The sequence below is a fragment of the Phoca vitulina genome, unplaced genomic scaffold, assembly GCF_004348235.1.
Source record: "Phoca vitulina isolate PV1807 unplaced genomic scaffold, GSC_HSeal_1.0 scaffold4, whole genome shotgun sequence".
Classification (NCBI taxonomy): domain Eukaryota; kingdom Metazoa; phylum Chordata; class Mammalia; order Carnivora; family Phocidae; genus Phoca; species Phoca vitulina.
The window spans coordinates 5,829,463-5,847,019 of record NW_022589707.1 but is presented as its reverse complement, the minus strand read 5'-3'; the positions used below and the strand labels follow the sequence as shown (position 1 = coordinate 5,847,019).

Here is a 17,557-nt window from a genome sequence, read left to right as displayed (position 1 = left end):
ACTACCAGGAAGGGGACAGGCAGTCCAAAGCAACACAGAGGAAATGTTAACTGACATTATATCTAATTTAATGTCCAAAGCCTAATGGCCTAGCTGAGCAAAGCCATTGGAGAAGTCAGGGTTCAAGCTGGACTTTGAATGAGGGTATATCAGATAGAGATTCATTCAGCTACAAGTAATAGGAAACTGAGCAAAATGCGACTTTGAACAAATTGGGATTTTTTTCTTCATGCAATAACAAGTTTAGAAAGTGTCAGTTGCTAGCATTGGTTCAGTGGCTCAAGGTTGTCAGGGTTGACTGGAAGTGACAGCTTAATACCAGTTGCTATGGCCCTATTACTGAAGAATAAAAGAGGAGGCAGGAAGGAAAAGGTGCAGAGAAGGGGCAGCCCCTTAAATCAAGAAGGAGACTCTGGGCCAGCAACTCCCAGTGGACTTGCACTTGCCTATTAATGGCCACAGCTATGTTACATGGATTAAAAATTTAGTTCTTAATCATGAACTTTAATATTCTAAGCTGAAATAGTGAGTCAGAAGGGAACTTTTATATAAGGCAGGCAACTAGCAGAGCATTCCACAAAAGGGCACCATTTTCCTAGAAAGAGCATTTGTCTAGCTAAAGCATGCAAGATTGAGATATCAGAATAAGCCGATCTAAGGATTGAGACTAGTCTGACATTCGTCTGTGAGTATTCTATAACTAGAATAGGGAGGGGATCAGTTTGGACAAATAATTTGTGGTCAGGTTTTGGAGGGTCTTAAATGCCAAAGTGAGAAGATTGGATTCTCAAAGTGTGTCCTATGAATCCTTGAATCAAGGCTGTGCCATTATGAAAGCATTGCTCTGGGGCATGAGATTTGTATAATAGGGAAGTTTAAGGTGAATTTAGACTGAGAAGACCCTGGAAAAGGGGTGATTATCCCTAGAGTGTGATTTTGTAAATCTGGGCAAATGAGGACCTGCACTATGGAAATTGCTAATTAAAGAAGAGATAAAAATACATAGAAAATATTAAATATTTGAATTAGTGGGACTCAAAGAAGCAAGGTTTTGGGTTTTGAGGCTTTGGTCTTGGAGAAATGAAGAGGTTGGGATGTTAGAAATGGAAGGAAATGTAATGATTTTGCCAACTCCCCACTTTTGCTATTGATGAAACTGAGACCCAAAGAATTGAAATGATTTGGCTAAGTTTCCCCAGCAGAATGAAGATGAGAACCCAAGCCACATGATTCTTACTCCTCTGTTCTTGCCACCACTCCAGACCAAGGCAGGACAATGGGCTAGGGAATGGAAGGCAAGAACATAAGCTCAATTTCAGATGGCCCCGTGAGCTCATGTGTGTTATGCTACAAGGGGAAACACAGAAGACCTTCTTGTCCAAATAAGGAAGAGGAAGGGGAGTCAGGGAAAGAAAGAAAATGGGTGATCACAGAAGATTTTATTTGGCCTAATTCTCTTCCAAACGTGGCGTACAAGATTCTGATAGAGTTGGCACATTTGCGCTCTTCCCCTCTCTCCACGTAGCTCTCTTCCTAGAAGCTCCAGTGGGGTGTCACTTTGGATTGTTGAGAGTCTACTCTGGTTTCTATTTCCTTTCCTAAAAGAGGTTTCAGATCTTGCAAGGCCTTTGTCCTGGGGATAAATTTCCTTGTCACTTGCCCATCCCTACAGGTTGCTCTTATCACGGGAATTGATCTTATCCTGGGAGAAGCATACACGGTGGAGTGGGACCTGAAGATAAGGGATGCAGAAAAAATAGACTGTTTCCCTGATGAGAGCGGTGCTTCTGCAGAAAACTGTACTGCCCGTGGCTGTGCCTGGGAGGTAACCGTGCTGACGACGCTAGTGTGCCTCGAAACCCTCTCCACTCAACCACCAGTTTCATGAGCGTAGCTCCAGTACCTGTGTCACTACCTAAAACCCATAGAAAGGCAGGACTTCCAAAGGAACCTGAGTTTGTATCTGGATATAAACAATAGATAGGGACAGGAGTGGGCTTTTTTTTTTTTACAAATACTTTGCAAGGAGACCAGAAATTTAAACTTATGTCACTACCAATGAATATATAAGGAAGCGAGTGATGGCCTGGATTTATCTCCCTGTAAATGGCCTTTTCTAGCCCCTTTATATTTGATCATTCTAGGACCACATGCTGAGCTGACCTTAGCTTTCCTTTCCAGGTACCCACTTCTCCTGGAGTCCCGTTTTGTTATTTCATCAATGATCTGTACTCTGTCGACAATGTTCAGTGCGACTCACAGGGAGCCACTGCGACCATCTCCTTAAAGTCTTCTGTCTATGCCTCTGCTCTGCCCTCAGTACCTGTGACCTCCCTCCGTCTGCGTGTGACCTACCATAAGAATGACATGCTGCAGTTTAAGGTATGTGTTTGCAGTACACATATGTATCAAGTGCCCACTAGGCACTTGGCAGTTCCATTACTTTTTGCTAGTCGAGGTCACAGAACCTTAAAATAAGTGCGCTCCTCTGAGCTAACCATGCCGCAGTATACTAGATCATTATCCTGGGGGCATTGAGAGACCATTGATTGACTGGTGCTGCCCCTTCTGATGTGCATTTTGAAAAGATCACTGTGTCTACCCTAAAGAAAATGGTTGGGAAGACAAGAGTGAAAAAGGAGAGGCCAGCTAGGAGGCTACCAGTTAGGTTGTCCATGTGGGCAACCAAGTGTAGACCAGGTATAAGAAAGGAGGAGGATGGTGGGAGAATTGAGAAGGTAGGATCATAGGATCTGGTGATGACTGCAAGTAGGCGATGAGAGAGAGGGAGGCATCAAGGATGATTGCCATGTTTCTGTCGTGTGTCTCTATATGGATGGTGGTGACGTTACCTGGAATGGAAACATTGGAAGGTTTGGGCTTGGGCAAAATAAGATGATGGGTTCGGTTTAGGATGCTGAATTTAGGATAGCTGAGAAATAGCCACGAGAGTGTAGTGATCTCTTTCTTTCCTATGTTTTAATTACATCTAAGGATTAGTGACAGGCTGTTCTTATGTCTATTTCTCTACTAACTTGTAAGTTTCTCAAAGACAGGAATTTCTCTATTCATATTTGTGTTTCTGAAATCTGACACAGAGCCTGGTAGACAGCACTCAGATATTTATTGAGAGAGTAAATGAAAGACATTGGGCATTGCCCAAAAGGTTCATCACAAACTGCTATCAACCTAGACTGAGCCCTTTTACATCTTCTAATGCAGGGAAGATGCTCTTTGATATTCCTATCCTCACCATAGCACTGGCCTGTGGTAGGCACCTAGTGAGTTTGAACTAAATGAACTTGCTTGCATTTCCGGCTTCAACCCTTTCCTCCTCTACCTCCTGATCACACAGTAGCTATCCCCCTAGCATTTGCCTCTTTCTGACCTGGCTTTAATACTCTGGGCCTTTGCATTTATTTCTTTACCAGGACTCACTTCATCTCCTTGCTGTGCTTGCTTAACAGCTGCAAAGGTTTTAACACACAGCCTGTATTTTGCCCATGACATCTCAGTCTTCCAGAAACTGTGTTGGGCATTTTCTTCTCTATAATCTCACAACACTCCCACGTAGTTGTACATGAGCTTATCATCACCCAGGTATTGTGGGTACCTCTTTTACCTCTCGTTAGCGTGTGAATTTCTTAAAAACAGAGATCGTGTCTTATCTGATTTAGTGTCTCTAGTGTCTGTAGTACAGTATCAGGCAGGAGTAGAGAACGAACTCGGTGAATCAATTTAGATGCCATTTGTAGCAAGGACATCTATGATTATTTTAATCAAATAGAGTTCATGTTTTTTGACTTTTTTCAATTCAGAGAAGCTTTCAGATATTCACATACACCCACAGATAAAGTAATAAATAATATATTCATATGTACCAAACTGATACCATACTGATTTTCCAAGATATCACCAATGTCAAAGTGGATGTGTTAACTGTAATAGGGGCCTTAAAAATGAGATATGACAGACTCAGATCAAAATGTCAAGTCTAACATTGTTCTTTGATATGGTAACTAAATCCCTGGTATCATGAGCTTAATGAAGACAAAGAAAGACAGCATTCAACCTCCATGTCAAAGATACCAAGTTGCTGCTAAGGATATAGGTTTCTCGAATACTATATTTTCCTAATTTTCTTCCCACTCACCCTAGATTTATGATCCTAACAATAATCGGTATGAAGTCCCGATCCCTCTCAACATACCCACAGTTCCATCCAGCACCTCTGAGAGTCAACTCTACGATGTCCTCATTAAGAAGAATCCATTTGGGATTGAAATTCGCCGGAAGAGTACAGGCACTGTGATGTAGGTGGCTAGTCTGATTTGGAATTGATGGTTCCCTGCACTGCCGGGTCCGTTGTCCTTGGAGATATCCGGGCTCAAAGCATCACACTATACATTTCCAGATTTATGAATACGTTATTCCCTTGGGGCCTGTTCTTACAAGAAATCTTTAGTCCCTTGGCAATAACTACTGAGGCACTTATGTGTACCAATGTTTATGGGGTGGTTAGTATATATTATCTCTATATTAGGGGGTTCTAGAAGATGAGGTCTCTCTTCTCATGGCAAAAATTAATGATCAATAACAAAGAACTTAAGTTAAAATATAAATAAGGAAGTTTAGGTAGTGACAACTGATCTGTAGGAAAAAGAATAGGGTAATCAAGAGTTATGGGGAGTTTACTGCTTTTGATACTATGGTCAGAGTAGGTGTCTCAGAGAAGGTGACATTTGAAATAGGACTTGGATGAGAAGGATCCACCCATGTGGAGATTTGGGGGAAGGGGAAGAACATTCCAGACAGATGGAATAAGAAGTGCACAGGCCATGAAACAGGAGCAACACCTGCCATATGGCGGTGGGGGGGGGATGCCCATTGTGGTTGGAGCACATTGTAGTTGGATTGCTCTGGATGTTAAGTAGCAAAGGGACCGTATAGAGGAGCAAGAGTGGAACCCTGGGCTGGTGTGGCGTGGTAGCACCCGAGATGTGAAAAATGATTAGATCTGGTGACTGGGAAAAAGAACTGAAGGGAAGCAGTGAGAGAGGAAACCAAAAGAATGAAGGCTCACTCCTGGGCTGGTAGCAGGTGCACTAAGATTATTTTAATCAAATAGACTTTGTGTTTGTCTGGAGGATTAACAGGGCTCTGGGTGGGAGAGGGAATCAAGAGTCCTGTTGTCCTTGAAAAGTCAGCTGCTTGAAGCCAACAGGATAGCCCATTTCTTTTCCAAATACACCCTTTTGTGTTGCAGTTGGGACTCTCAGCTCCTTGGCTTTACCTTCAACGACATGTTCATCCGCATCTCCACTCGCCTTCCCTCCCAGTACATCTATGGCTTTGGGGAAACAGAGCACACAGCCTTTCGGAGAGACTTGAACTGGCACACATGGGGGATGTTTTCCAGAGACCAGCCCCCGGGGGTAAGGACAGAACATCTGGGATCTCTGTCTACTTCTCTTTATGCACTATGTACACTCCATTCTTCGTCTTCCCAGACTCACCTTAGATGGTCACATTTCCGCATTTAGATGAGTGTGCCAATGCTCAGTCTCCTTTGTTTTTTGTGTATTTAGTTTATTGCACAGAGAAGACGGGACATACCTTGTCAATCATTTTTTGTGGAGTTTCTTTAAAGATGTCTTTTAACCTCTTACCACTTTTCTCCTACAATTCTCCCAGTATAAGAAGAATTCCTATGGAGTCCACCCCTACTACATGGCACTGGAGGAGGATGGAAGTGCCCATGGGGTGCTCCTGCTAAACAGCAATGCCATGGGTAAGATGATGCCAGCAACTCCCCTTATTTTTGTGAATCATATTTGGCAACATGTAAGAAGGGATGTAAGAAGGGAAAGGCCAGGTGAGTCCCAAATATCCTGGAGGTCAACCAATGGGAGCCATCTTTTTAATTTGAATTAGTGGTGAAGCTATGGGTAAGAGTGCTCATTCTGGGGGTATGAAGGTGTGAAGAAAGTTTATACGGTGTATTGGAAAGGGGATGGAAAATCAGGAGGTGGTGGTGGGGAGCATGCATATAAAAACTGGTCGAATCAGAGTCAGATCTATCCCTGACTTAATAGTTTTATATGAATGTCAGTTTCCTGGTTTTGACAACGTACAATGGTTATATAAGATGTTGTCATTGAGGGAAGCAGGGTGAAATGTACAACGGAACTCTAGTACTATTTTTGCCACTTCTTCTAAGTCTTAAACTATTCTAAAATGAAAGTTATAGTAATAATTTTAAAAGAACAGAATGACAGAACATATTATAAAAAACAATAAACCCAATGGCAAAAAAGTCCAGGGGTAGCACCCTGTAGACTTTCACTTAACTTCTTCAATTCTATGTAGGTATAGTAAAAATACTTTCTCTTAATACTCCGTAATAAAGAGGTATAGGAAGAAGGAAAAGGTAAGAATTTCAGGGGTAATTCCTCACCTTGAAGGTTCCAGCTTGATTGGTATTTTCCTATATTTTCAGATGTGACATTCCAGCCCCTGCCTGCCTTGACATATCGCACCATAGGAGGAATTCTGGACTTTTATGTGTTCTTGGGGCCAACTCCAGAGCTTGTCACTCAGCAGTATACTGAGGTAGGGGGGAATTAGACTGATTATCAAGTATTCATACAGTAGGTTCTGAGTACCCAAGTCCCCATTTATTAGCATAACTCTCAGATGAGACCTGGAATTGTTGATCCTTCTGGAAGATAGGCTATAAAATGAGGAGCAAGAAATATATCCCAATAACCATTAAATTTGCAGCCTCTCAAAGCATTGCAGAATAGCAGAAGTAGTAGTGGTGCCAGTGGTGGTGGTGGCAGTGGCAATGATAGTGATGGAGGGTGGTGCTGGTGATGTATTGCAGGTGGTGGAGGTGGTAGGTGATGGAGCTGCCAGTGGTGGATGTGGTGGTGGAGGTGATCATGGTGCTGGAGATGGTCGTAGTGGAAGTGGTGGAGGTGATGGAGGGGGTAGTGGAGGTGGTACAGGTGGTGGTGGGGGGGCAGGAGATGGTTGTGGTGGAGGTGGTGCAGGTCGTGGTGGAGGTGGTTGGGGAGGTGGTGGTGGAGGTGATGGTGGTGGTGGACATGATGGTAGAGGTGATGCTGGAGGCGATGGTGGTGGTGGAGGTGGTGGTGGAGATGGTTGTGGTGGAGATGGTCGTGGTGGAGGTGGTGGAGATGGTGGTACAGGTGGTGGTGGATGTGATGGAGGTGGTAGTGGAGGTAGGGCAGGTGGGGGAGGTGGTGGTGATGTTGTAATAGTGATGGCGCTAGTCGTGATGGTGGTCATAGTGGTCATGACAGTTAACTTTGGCAGTAGCAACACACACGTATATAACTTACTACGTGTTACTGATCATTTTACATATATTAACTCATTCAGTCCTCACAAAAAACACTAATGAAGCAAGTACTGTTCGTATCCCCGATTGACAAATGAAGGAACTGATGAACAAGGGTTTTTTAACTTCTGCACAAGGCTGCATAGCCAGCAATGTTGGAGCCTGTATGGTAAGCCAGGCCTTTTGCCTCTAGATTCTGAACACTGAACCAGCAAGCTAGACTGCCTCTAGGAATCAGAGTAAAATCAGATTTTCCAAAATTCTTAGGCAAAGAGGTAAGATCTAGCAGAAAGCTTTCTCCGAGGTATCCCAGTGGTTCTGCATCCTCTCAGTTTCTCTCCATTTTTGAAGTTGTTGATTATCCAACTTGGGACACTGGAAAGATGTTCTTATTAATTTGTTGACAATTTCAATCCAGAATCTCCTTTTTAAGGACTTAAATTTTCTGTCTATTTTCTAGCTGATTGGTCGGCCAGTGATGGTTCCTTACTGGTCCTTGGGGTTTCAGCTGTGTCGCTACGGATACCAGAACGACTCTGAGATTGCCAGCTTGTATGATGAGATGGTGGCTGCCCAGATCCCTTATGTATGTTCGCCGTATGTGGTGGATTGGCCCTGGGACCTCATGGCCTACACTAGTTGTCTCTGCATTTGGATTAGCTTGACTTGGAGGGCGGCGGTTCCTATAACCACACGACTTTAAAACATTTGGTCAAAAACATCTTTGTTATCTTAAGAATAAAAGGTTGCCCAAACAGTAGTTTTGCTTAATTGAAAAGAAAATGCCCTAATTTAGTCAGATCACCATAGGTGCAGATATAACCTCAGTTCCAACACTTTGCTGGTACAGTGTTCCCTCAGCTTTGAGCTAAGGTTGAAGTTAGGGATCTTGGGTACCAGTTTCCTGATGAAATAAATATGGAAACAAATTCTGTCCTTCACTGGAGGGCAAGAGGGGCCCAAGAATCAGAGAATTGATCCCATGAACAACTTACATATTTTATTTTTATTCTATTTATTTTTCTATTGTTTACAATTGTTCCTATTAATGGTAAGCATGGCATGCAATATTTCATTTTTAATAAGAAAGCTATATCTGATAACCTCCAGGACTGAATATTCTAAAGCAATCCCAGGTGCTTTTTTAAAAAAGATAGATTTACCATCCATCCAGTTGTATTAGTGCTGGGGAGTTTACATTATAATCTTTTCTCTGAAAGTGAACCACTGATCCCAGGGGCAGCCTCTTGGGCAAGGTAACCACAGTCACTCCTACTGGCCTTTCACAAAGCACTTTCTCATCTGCTCTTTTCATTTATCCTCCCAACAGCCTTTCCAGATAGGCATTATCATCCTATTTTTGCTGATTTAGTTTTTATTTTCTATTTTATGACTGAAAATTAGAAAATTTCCCAAAATCTAATACCTGAAACCTAAGATTGGAAAAAGTCAAAAGAAAGCCCTCTGAAATTCACCACTGGTTCGTGGAGGCTTGTTCTCACCTGGAACCTGGTCTTCTACAAGCAGGAGCCACTCACTTTCCTTCTGTGGTCCTCCAGGATGTGCAGTACTCGGATATCGACTACATGGAGAGGCAGCTGGACTTCACCCTCAGCCCCAAGTTCATGGGATTTCCAGCTCTGATTAATCGTATGAAGGCTGATGGGATGCGGGTCATCCTCATTCTGGTTAGTCCCTCTGTGAATTGGTGGAGTTTGTTGAGGACAGTGAATTGGCTTTGGTGGAGAAAGCTTTCTATTGTGTTTCCTTCCATGTTACAAGCAGAGAATTTGAGGTTTGGTAAGAAAGGTATATTTCCCAGGATTCACAGAAGCACTGTGGTTCAGGGGGAAGCTGGTGCTGTTTAAAGAGTTCTTTTTTTTCTGTCCCGAGTTGTTCTCTGGATTTGTACTTCTCACCTGATCTGTGCTTTGATTTCAGGACCCAGCTATTTCTGGTAACGAGACACAGCCCTATCCTGCATTCACTAGGGGTGTGGAGGATGATGTCTTCATCAAGACGCCAAATGGTGGAGACATTGTCTGGGGAAAGGTATGACCGGAATGGTGATCCACTAATCCCCAGCCTGGGGTGGGTGACTGTTAGTGTGTTTGTGCACGTTGTTTTGGGGCCTTTTCCATTTGGGTTCGGAGATCAGAGGTTCTCATTTTGTCCATCAATATTTGTCAACACAGTTAAGGAATTTTTAGGGTATGTATGTATGTGTGTGCATTGTGGGATCCACTTTTCTAGATCAAAATCGAAGTATTACCACCTACGACTGCGGTTTATAGTTTCTTAGGAAGTACTATATAAGATAAATTATCTAGTGCATTGCTTTTGAATAGTTTTCTCTCCACAGGTGTGGCCTGATTTCCCTGATGTCGTTATAGACCAGTCTCTAGACTGGGAGACTCAAGTGGAGGTAAAGGGCTGTGGACGTGGGTGAAGTCAGGGCTGCTGGGGAGGGGCAGCCATACTCAGGACAGTGGGCATTCCCATGCCGTGGGTGTGAGTGTCGTGAGGAACACACTGTGGGATTATGTCCTGTCTGTCCATCTGTGTGCCAACCACTTTACATGTAATATTTACTCCCGATTGGGAGGCAGGGATTATTATCCTCAGCATAACCAGGATTTAGAGAGCTTAAATTACTGCTCTGGGATTTTAGGTGACCAAGTGTTGATTTCAAATCCAAGGCTGTCGGATTCCAAAGGCCCATGAAATTTTTACCTCCCAAGAAATACCGTTTTCCCTGAATGAGTGTATTTGTTGTTGTTTTTATCGTGGTTCTTGAGTATCCCTTTTAAACATAGTCTCTAAACACTGTCTTTAGTGATGGGATCTTTGTCTCTGTACATCTGTTTTCCATGGACAGGCTTCTCCATCTTCACTCTTATAAATCCCCCATCCTGGGGAACCTGGGTGGTGCAGTTGGCTAAGTGTCTAACTCTTGGTTTGGCTCAGGTCGTGATCTCAGTGTCATGAGATCGAGCCCTGCATCTGGCTCTGTGCTCACCATGCAGTTTGCTTGAGATTCTCTCTTCCTCTGCCCCTCCTGCTTGTGCTCTCTCTCTCTCAAATAAATAAATCTTTAAAAAAAAATAAAAATAAATCCCTCATCCTTCCTTGGGTTGCTCTAATTTGCTCTTACCTCCCAGTTTCCAGCCTTATGTTAAAACTTGCTTTCTCCATGGAACAACTTCTTACTTGTAATGGATCTTAGGTAAGGATTCAAGGGAGAGGATCTAGCTTCCTCTTCTCTCTGTTGCTTCTCACAGGAAACTATTTGAAGTTTGCTGGTCCAGGCAGACCACATGGACACGGGAGTCTGCCAGGCCAGAGAAGTTCAGGGTCTCCTTGATGTTCATTTGTTCGTTCATTCATTGATTCATTCATTTTCTTTTTTAGTATTTTTCCCCTAACACAATTGAAATATAACTGACAAATAAAATTGTACATATTTAAATTATACAGTGTGGTGATTTTATATATATATACATATATATATATGTATACATATACACATATATATATATACACACATATATATACATACATATATATATGTATATATATATAATGAAATGATTACCACAATCAGGTTAATTAACACATTCATCACCTCACATATTTACCATTTGTTGGTGTATGGTAAGAATGCTTAAGATCTACAATCATAGCAACTTTTACGTATACAATACAGTATTTTTAACTACAATCACCAGGCTGTACATTAGATCTCCAGAACTTATTCATCTTAAAAATAAAAGCTTATACCCTTAGACCAGCATCTCCTCATTTTCCCCACTCCCTTACCCCCCAGTAACCACCATGCTGCTGTCTGTTTCTATGAGTTAAACCTTTTTTTTTTTTTTTTTTAGATTCCACATGTAAGTGAGATCATATAGTATTTATTTTTCTCTGTATAGTTTTTTCATTTAGCATAATGTCCTCTGAGTTCAGGTATGCTGTTGCAAATGGCAGGATTTCCTTCTTTCTCATGGCTGAATAATATTTCATTGTATGTATGTATGCCATATCTTGTTTACCCATTCACCCACTGACAGATGCTTAGGTTATTTCCACATCTTGGCTGTTGGGAATAATGCAATGAACATGAGAGTGTCCATGTCTCTTTAGATATTTATTTCATTTTATTCAGTATATATTTCCAGAAGTGGGATTGCTAGATCACATGGTAATTCTATTTTTAATTTTTTGAGGACCCTCCATATTTTTTACCATGTGACTATACAAATTTAAATTACCACCAACAGTGCACAAGGGTTCCCTTTTGTCCCTGTCCTCACCAACAGTTGTTATCTCTTGTCTTTTTGGTAAAAGCTATCCTAATAGGTGTAAGATGATATCTCATTGTGGTTTTGATTTGTATTTCCTTGATGATTAGTGATGTTGAGTGCCTTTTCTTGTAGCTGTTGGCCATCTGTATGTTTTCTTTAGGAATTTATCTATTCAGATCCTTTGTCAACTTTTTAATCTGTTTATTTGTTTTTTTGCTATTGTATAAATTCCTTATGTATTTTGGAAGTTAATCTCTTATCAGATATATGGTTTGCAAGTATTTTCTCCCATTCCCTAGATGGCCTTTTCATTTCATTGATTATTTCCTCTGCTGTGCAGAAGCTAATTTTTAGTTCTATATAGTCCCACTTGTTTATTTTTGCTTTTGTTGCTTATGCTTGTGGTGTCAGATTCTCCCCCAAAATCATTGCCAAGACCAATGTCAAGGAGCTTTTCGCCTGTTTTCTTCTAGAAGTCTTATGGTTTCTGGTCTTATAATTAAGTCCTGGGGCACCTGAGTGGCTCAGTCATTTAAGCATCTGACTTTTGATCTCAGCTCAGGTCTTGATCTCAGGGTCGTGAGTTCAAGCCCCACGTTGGGCTCCATGCTGGGTGTGGAGCCTATGTAAAAAAATGAATAAATAAAAAGAACTTTAAAAAAATTAAGTCTTTAATTCAGATTGAAAATTTTTTGTGAGTGGTGTAAGATAGGGTTCAGTTTCATTCCTTTGCATGTGGATATCCAGTTTTCCTCGCACCATTTATTGAGGAGACTATTGTTTTCCCACTGTGTGCTCTTGACATGCTTGCCAAAGATTAATTGATGGTATATGTGTAGATTTCTTTCTGGACTTTCTATTCTGTGTCATTGGTCTATGTATCTTTTTTTAATGCCAATATCATGACTTTTAAATCCTACTGGGAAAGGGACCACTTTAGTAATGAAGAGGTTGGCTATCCTACAGTTCATCAGCCATTGAAGGCATTTGGAAATCTGTGGGGCAGTTTTGATTATTACAAGGGGAGCACCAAATGGCATTTAGTGGAGAGTGACTAGGGACACTTATAGTTCTGATTGTAGGGGATGTTCCATGAAGAATTCTCTTGCCCCAAATGCCAATTGTGTTTCTTATTAGAGACTCTAATGAAGGCACCCTAATGAAGTCATGATATGTATTTGATAGTATATAAGAGATTCTCAGTAGATGGAATAATTATGACTACTTTTATTAATAAGACCCACTTCACAAGGCTGGTGGGGATGAAGCTACAGTATCCAGGTCTGGCTTGGCTGAGGGTAGTATAAAACAAACAACAAACAAACAAACAAATAGCAGGCAGCCTGTGGAAAGCAGATTGCTGAGTCTGAAGCTCAGATTGAGTTCAGTAAGTTTAGGGTTGGGGCTAAGAATTGCATTTTGGTAGCATGCACACAGTGGGTTGTGATAAGTGATCCTATGGCCAGACATGCAGTTGGGTACATCATGAGGTGAGACCCAAGGAAAGTGAGGGCAGAAGTAACGAGGCAAGAGCTGAATACAGACAGCAGTGAGGCAGAGCCAATGCCTGGGAGAATGGCAAAGCATGTATTTCATGGGTAAAAGCCATCAGAGTACCTTTCAGTGAGGCTAACGAATTAGAGTTGGTCAAATTTCTCACTTGTATCCCATATGGGATTTGGTTGTGATTCAGGCATGGCTGGTATTGACTCTGTTTACCCTAATCCTGTCTCCCTCCTCTACACTATGTTTCTAACCTGCCTGAGCTAGAGCTCTGTTTCTGGTGAAAGGTTCTCTTCTTCTGGTTCCATGTTTCTACATCTATTTTCTAGCAAAAAGGCATCTCGGGGTGCCTCCCTTTTAAGAGATTCTCAGTGATGTGGTTCACTACCCCTCACTTCTCTGTGAGCTGGATCCCTGCATTCTGTTCTGTTTCTGTTTTCTTCTTTGTGTTCCTTTTTTGCCTTTTATCTGGACATATGGGTTCCTACTTGCCTTTTGTCTACTGAGTATAAGAACTGGAGATTTCCAGGGCACCTGGGTGGCTCAGTTGGTTAAGCATCTGCCTTCAGCTCAGGTCATGATCTCAGGGTCCTGGGATCGAGGCCCACATCGGGCTCCCTGCTCAGCGGGGAGTCTGCTTCTCCCTCTGCCCCTCACCCTGCTTGTGCTCTCTCTCTCACTCTCTCTCGCTCTCAAATAAAATCTTAAAAAAAAAAAAAAGAACTGGAGGTTTCCTAAACAAAGTCCTCTTTCTGTTGTCCCCCCTCCTCCTTACCTCCCTCCCCCAGGCTCCCTTCCCCCACTACTAGCATTACTTAGCTCTTTAACTCTTAAAATGCACTGAGGAGGGGCGCCTGGGTAGCTCAGTTGGTTAAACGTCTGCCTTCGGCTCAGGTCACGATCCCAGGGTCCTGGGATCAAGCCCCCACGTCGGGCTCCCTGCTCAGCGGGGAGCCTGTTTCTCCCTCTCCCTCTGCCTCTTCCCCTGCTTGTGCTCTCTCTCTCTGTGTCAAATAAATAAATAAAATCTTTAAAAAAAAATGCACTGAGGAACACAGAGGCACCTATTTACTGGGACATACAAAGGACCATGAATTTCTATCACAAGCAACATGGGCTGTATAGAAATTAAAAAATATTTGCTGTTGCTGCCCCGAGGTGTGAATTCACAATTATGCACTGAGCATTTATTTCACATCAGGTGTGAAGCTAAGCACTGTGGGTGAGTACAAAGATCAACCAAAAGAGTATAAAACAAGGTCCTTGCTCTCAAAATCCTTATAATATAGTTAAGCTTTGGATCCAGGTTAAAATAAAGACACAGCTTTTATTATTTGGGGGAAGACAAAGAGAAGGGGGCAGCGTTAAAACTTCCTCTTTAGCTCCTCCCAAGCGACTTGACACACAAGTGCAGTTTTCCAGTGATTTCTGAAACTACAGAAAACACATGCACACTAGTGAGATGTCTCAGCCCTCACCTCCTTTCCGCAGTAGGAATGAGACAGGAGACGATCGCCTGGATATTGCCTTCCATCCTGTTGACAGTCCATCTGATGTCTTTCAAGCTGCAGTCTCTCCCTGGCTCCTGCTTTGTTTCTGAGTCAAGCTTCGGAAATGGCAGGACAGAGATTGAAAGTTAAGCATCTAGTGCGTGAGACAATGAGTGTAGGGTGTTGGTTGCTACCGTTCATGTTGATACAAAGAGGAAGACAGTCCATGGATACTTTCCAGATGCTAAGCAGATGTCTAACTTGTGCTAATGTCTCTTCTGTGCACTCATTATAGTTCAAGTAAGCCGCAAACGTTATTTAGGCTCTGTTTGGATTATCTATCATCATGCATTACAGGGGTGTGCATGAGTTATGCTCTCAGGAAATGTCTGTTTGCTGTCTAATAAAATTTGGGGGGACCAATAAACTCTATTTAATTTTTACAGCTATACCGAGCTTATGTGGCCTTTCCCGACTTTTTCCGTAACTCAACTACCACGTGGTGGAAGAGGGAGTTGCAAGAACTCTACACCAATCCACAGAATCCAGAGAGAAGCTTGAAATTTGATGGCATGTGGATTGTGAGTGTGTGGGTTTGTGTCTGTGGGTGGGTGTGTTTCTATCTTCTAAGCTTATATATGATGACCTTTAATCAAGAGGGATAATAATCATCCAAGAAAGACTTTGGACACATCTGATTGCAATTCCTCCAGTCAGAAGTGGAACATCCCTGATACTCCTCATATCTTATACCTTGCCTGAAGTTCCTGCTGTAAAACACTAACGTGATTACTGAGAATTTCTCGGACTTGAGCCTTGCCTCATACCTTGAGGGAGAATTTTTTTTTTTTTTTAATCCTCTAGCCAGTCATTCTCACGGGCTTAATTGATCTCTCTAGTCAATTCTCAGCTGGATCTGATGAGTCTCCCTGGGCTGGTATCTATGGGATTGCTGGAAGGTGAATGATTTATTCATTGCTTCCTTGTCTCTGAGTTGGCAGGATAATGATTTGAAAAAGTAAGATATATCTGTGTTTGACATTTCTAGGATATGAATGAGCCAGCGAGTTTTGTGAATGGAGCAGTTCCTCCAGGCTGCAAGGATGCCACTCTGAACCACCCTCCCTATATGCCATGTAAGAGCCCTTGATCTCCTCTGTTGGCAGAACCGTGGCTACGAGGAGTGATCCCTACAAGAGCCCAGCAGCCAGGGTTTATCCTGCACATCTTAACTGGTGCTGTGGTTTTAGGGGGGCCAAAGACAAATACACATCAAGCACTTTATCCAGTTGAGTGTGTATAAGTTACTGACCCTGTTGGGTGAATTTCTCAAATTTGTTCTGAAAACACTTAACAGTGGTTATGTCTCCAAAGGATTCTAGAACTAAGTTTCTTAATTCTTCAGGCCTCTGTGAATTCCTCCACAGGAATTTGTTGTGCCATCAGTGGGTGGAGAGTAGCAGCTTCTCCTTATCATGGAGTCAATGGACTTTGGTGTTATACTTGTGTTCATATCTTGGCTCCAGAAATTATACTCACTATGAATTGTGTGACCTTCAATAGATTACTTGATGTTTCCAAATCTGTTTTTTTTAATTGTGAAGGGAGATAATGCTATCTCTTTTATAGAGTTATGATAAGAATTACATGAAATGATTTATAAGAAAAACGCTTAGACTGCATCCTGTCAAATAGTTAGGTGTTTGACAACTGTGTTTTCCTCCCCTCGCCCCCACTTTCTCCTGGAGAACCCTGCAGGGGACTTGATGTTGAAAACACCTTTGGGCTCCATTGCAGCTCAGAGCCGAGCACATTCCCATGCCCCTGGAGAAGAGAGGGACCCATGCACGGGTCAAATTAGTCTTAAGATCCAGTGTCGAATCCCTTAAAGAGAGGTCAGGGATAACAGGATCAGGCATGGCATTTACATCACTAGATCTTTCTCCTCAGATTTGGAGTCCAGGGACAGGGGCCTGAGCAGCAAGACCCTGTGCATGGAGAGTGAGCAGGTCCTGCCAGATGGCTCGCGGGTGCGGCACTACGACGTTCACAGCCTGTACGGATGGGCCCAGACCAGACCCACCTACGAGTGAGTCACCTTCTCCCTTCTCTGGTCCACCTGACCTGCAGGGACAGCCAGTGACTGATGAAGGAACCCTGCTTTTCCTTTCATGCCCCCTCTCAAGGGTTAAGAAGATTTTAATCACAACTATGTCACAATTCTTATTTATTAAGCAAACATGAACATGGAGCCAGGCTCCATGATCAGTGTTAGGACAGATTTAGGGGCATCTGGGTGGCTCAGTCGGTTAAGCATCTGCCTTCAGCTCAGGTCATGATCCCAGGGTCCTGGGATCAAACCCTGTGTCAGGCTCCTTGCTTGGCAGGAAGCCTACTTCTCCCTCTCCCTCTGCCTGCCACTCCCCCTGCTTGTGCTCTCTCTCTCTCTGACAAATAAATAAATAAAATCTTAAAAAAAAAAAAAAAGAAGGACAGGTTTAAGTAAGACATGGTCCTGCTAGGGAGAGACTGATAGTCCTTGTGGAGGAGACACACACAGAGACAGAAGCAATGATCACACAGTGCAGCTGATGCTATAATTAATTACAAGAGGGGAAGGGAATGCGGAGGACTGGCTATCTTTTTCTTTTATTTCAAAAGTGACTCATCTCTGTTGGGCTTTCTTTTTCTTTTTCTCTTCCTTTTCTTTTCTTTTCTTTTTCCTTCCTCCCTCCCTCCCTCCTTTCTTTCTCTTTCTTTCTTTCTTTCCTTTTTTTCTTTTCTTTTCTTTCTTTCTCTTTCTTTCTTTCTTTCTTTCTTTCTTTCTTTCTTTCTTTCTTTCTTTCTTTCCTTCCTTCCTTCCTTCCTTCCTTCCTTCCTTCCTTCCTTCCTTC

General features: G+C 42.5%; 1 protein-coding gene across 1 annotated transcript in view; it reads left to right on the top strand.

The window, feature by feature from the left end:
• The window catches only part of MGAM (maltase-glucoamylase), an 81,087-nt gene that overhangs the window by 46,501 nt on the left and 17,029 nt on the right, over nt 1–17,557 (top strand). The window contains exons 25-37 of the mRNA XM_032401150.1: nt 1,673–1,825; nt 2,182–2,382; nt 4,159–4,313; nt 5,267–5,435; nt 5,695–5,791; nt 6,500–6,612; nt 7,827–7,952; nt 8,926–9,054; nt 9,308–9,418; nt 9,729–9,791; nt 15,110–15,244; nt 15,712–15,799; nt 16,614–16,752. Coding sequence (XP_032257041.1) covers nt 1,673–1,825; nt 2,182–2,382; nt 4,159–4,313; nt 5,267–5,435; nt 5,695–5,791; nt 6,500–6,612; nt 7,827–7,952; nt 8,926–9,054; nt 9,308–9,418; nt 9,729–9,791; nt 15,110–15,244; nt 15,712–15,799; nt 16,614–16,752 — 1,679 coding nt within the window. The remainder of the gene's footprint in view (nt 1–1,672; nt 1,826–2,181; nt 2,383–4,158; nt 4,314–5,266; nt 5,436–5,694; nt 5,792–6,499; nt 6,613–7,826; nt 7,953–8,925; nt 9,055–9,307; nt 9,419–9,728; nt 9,792–15,109; nt 15,245–15,711; nt 15,800–16,613; nt 16,753–17,557) is intronic.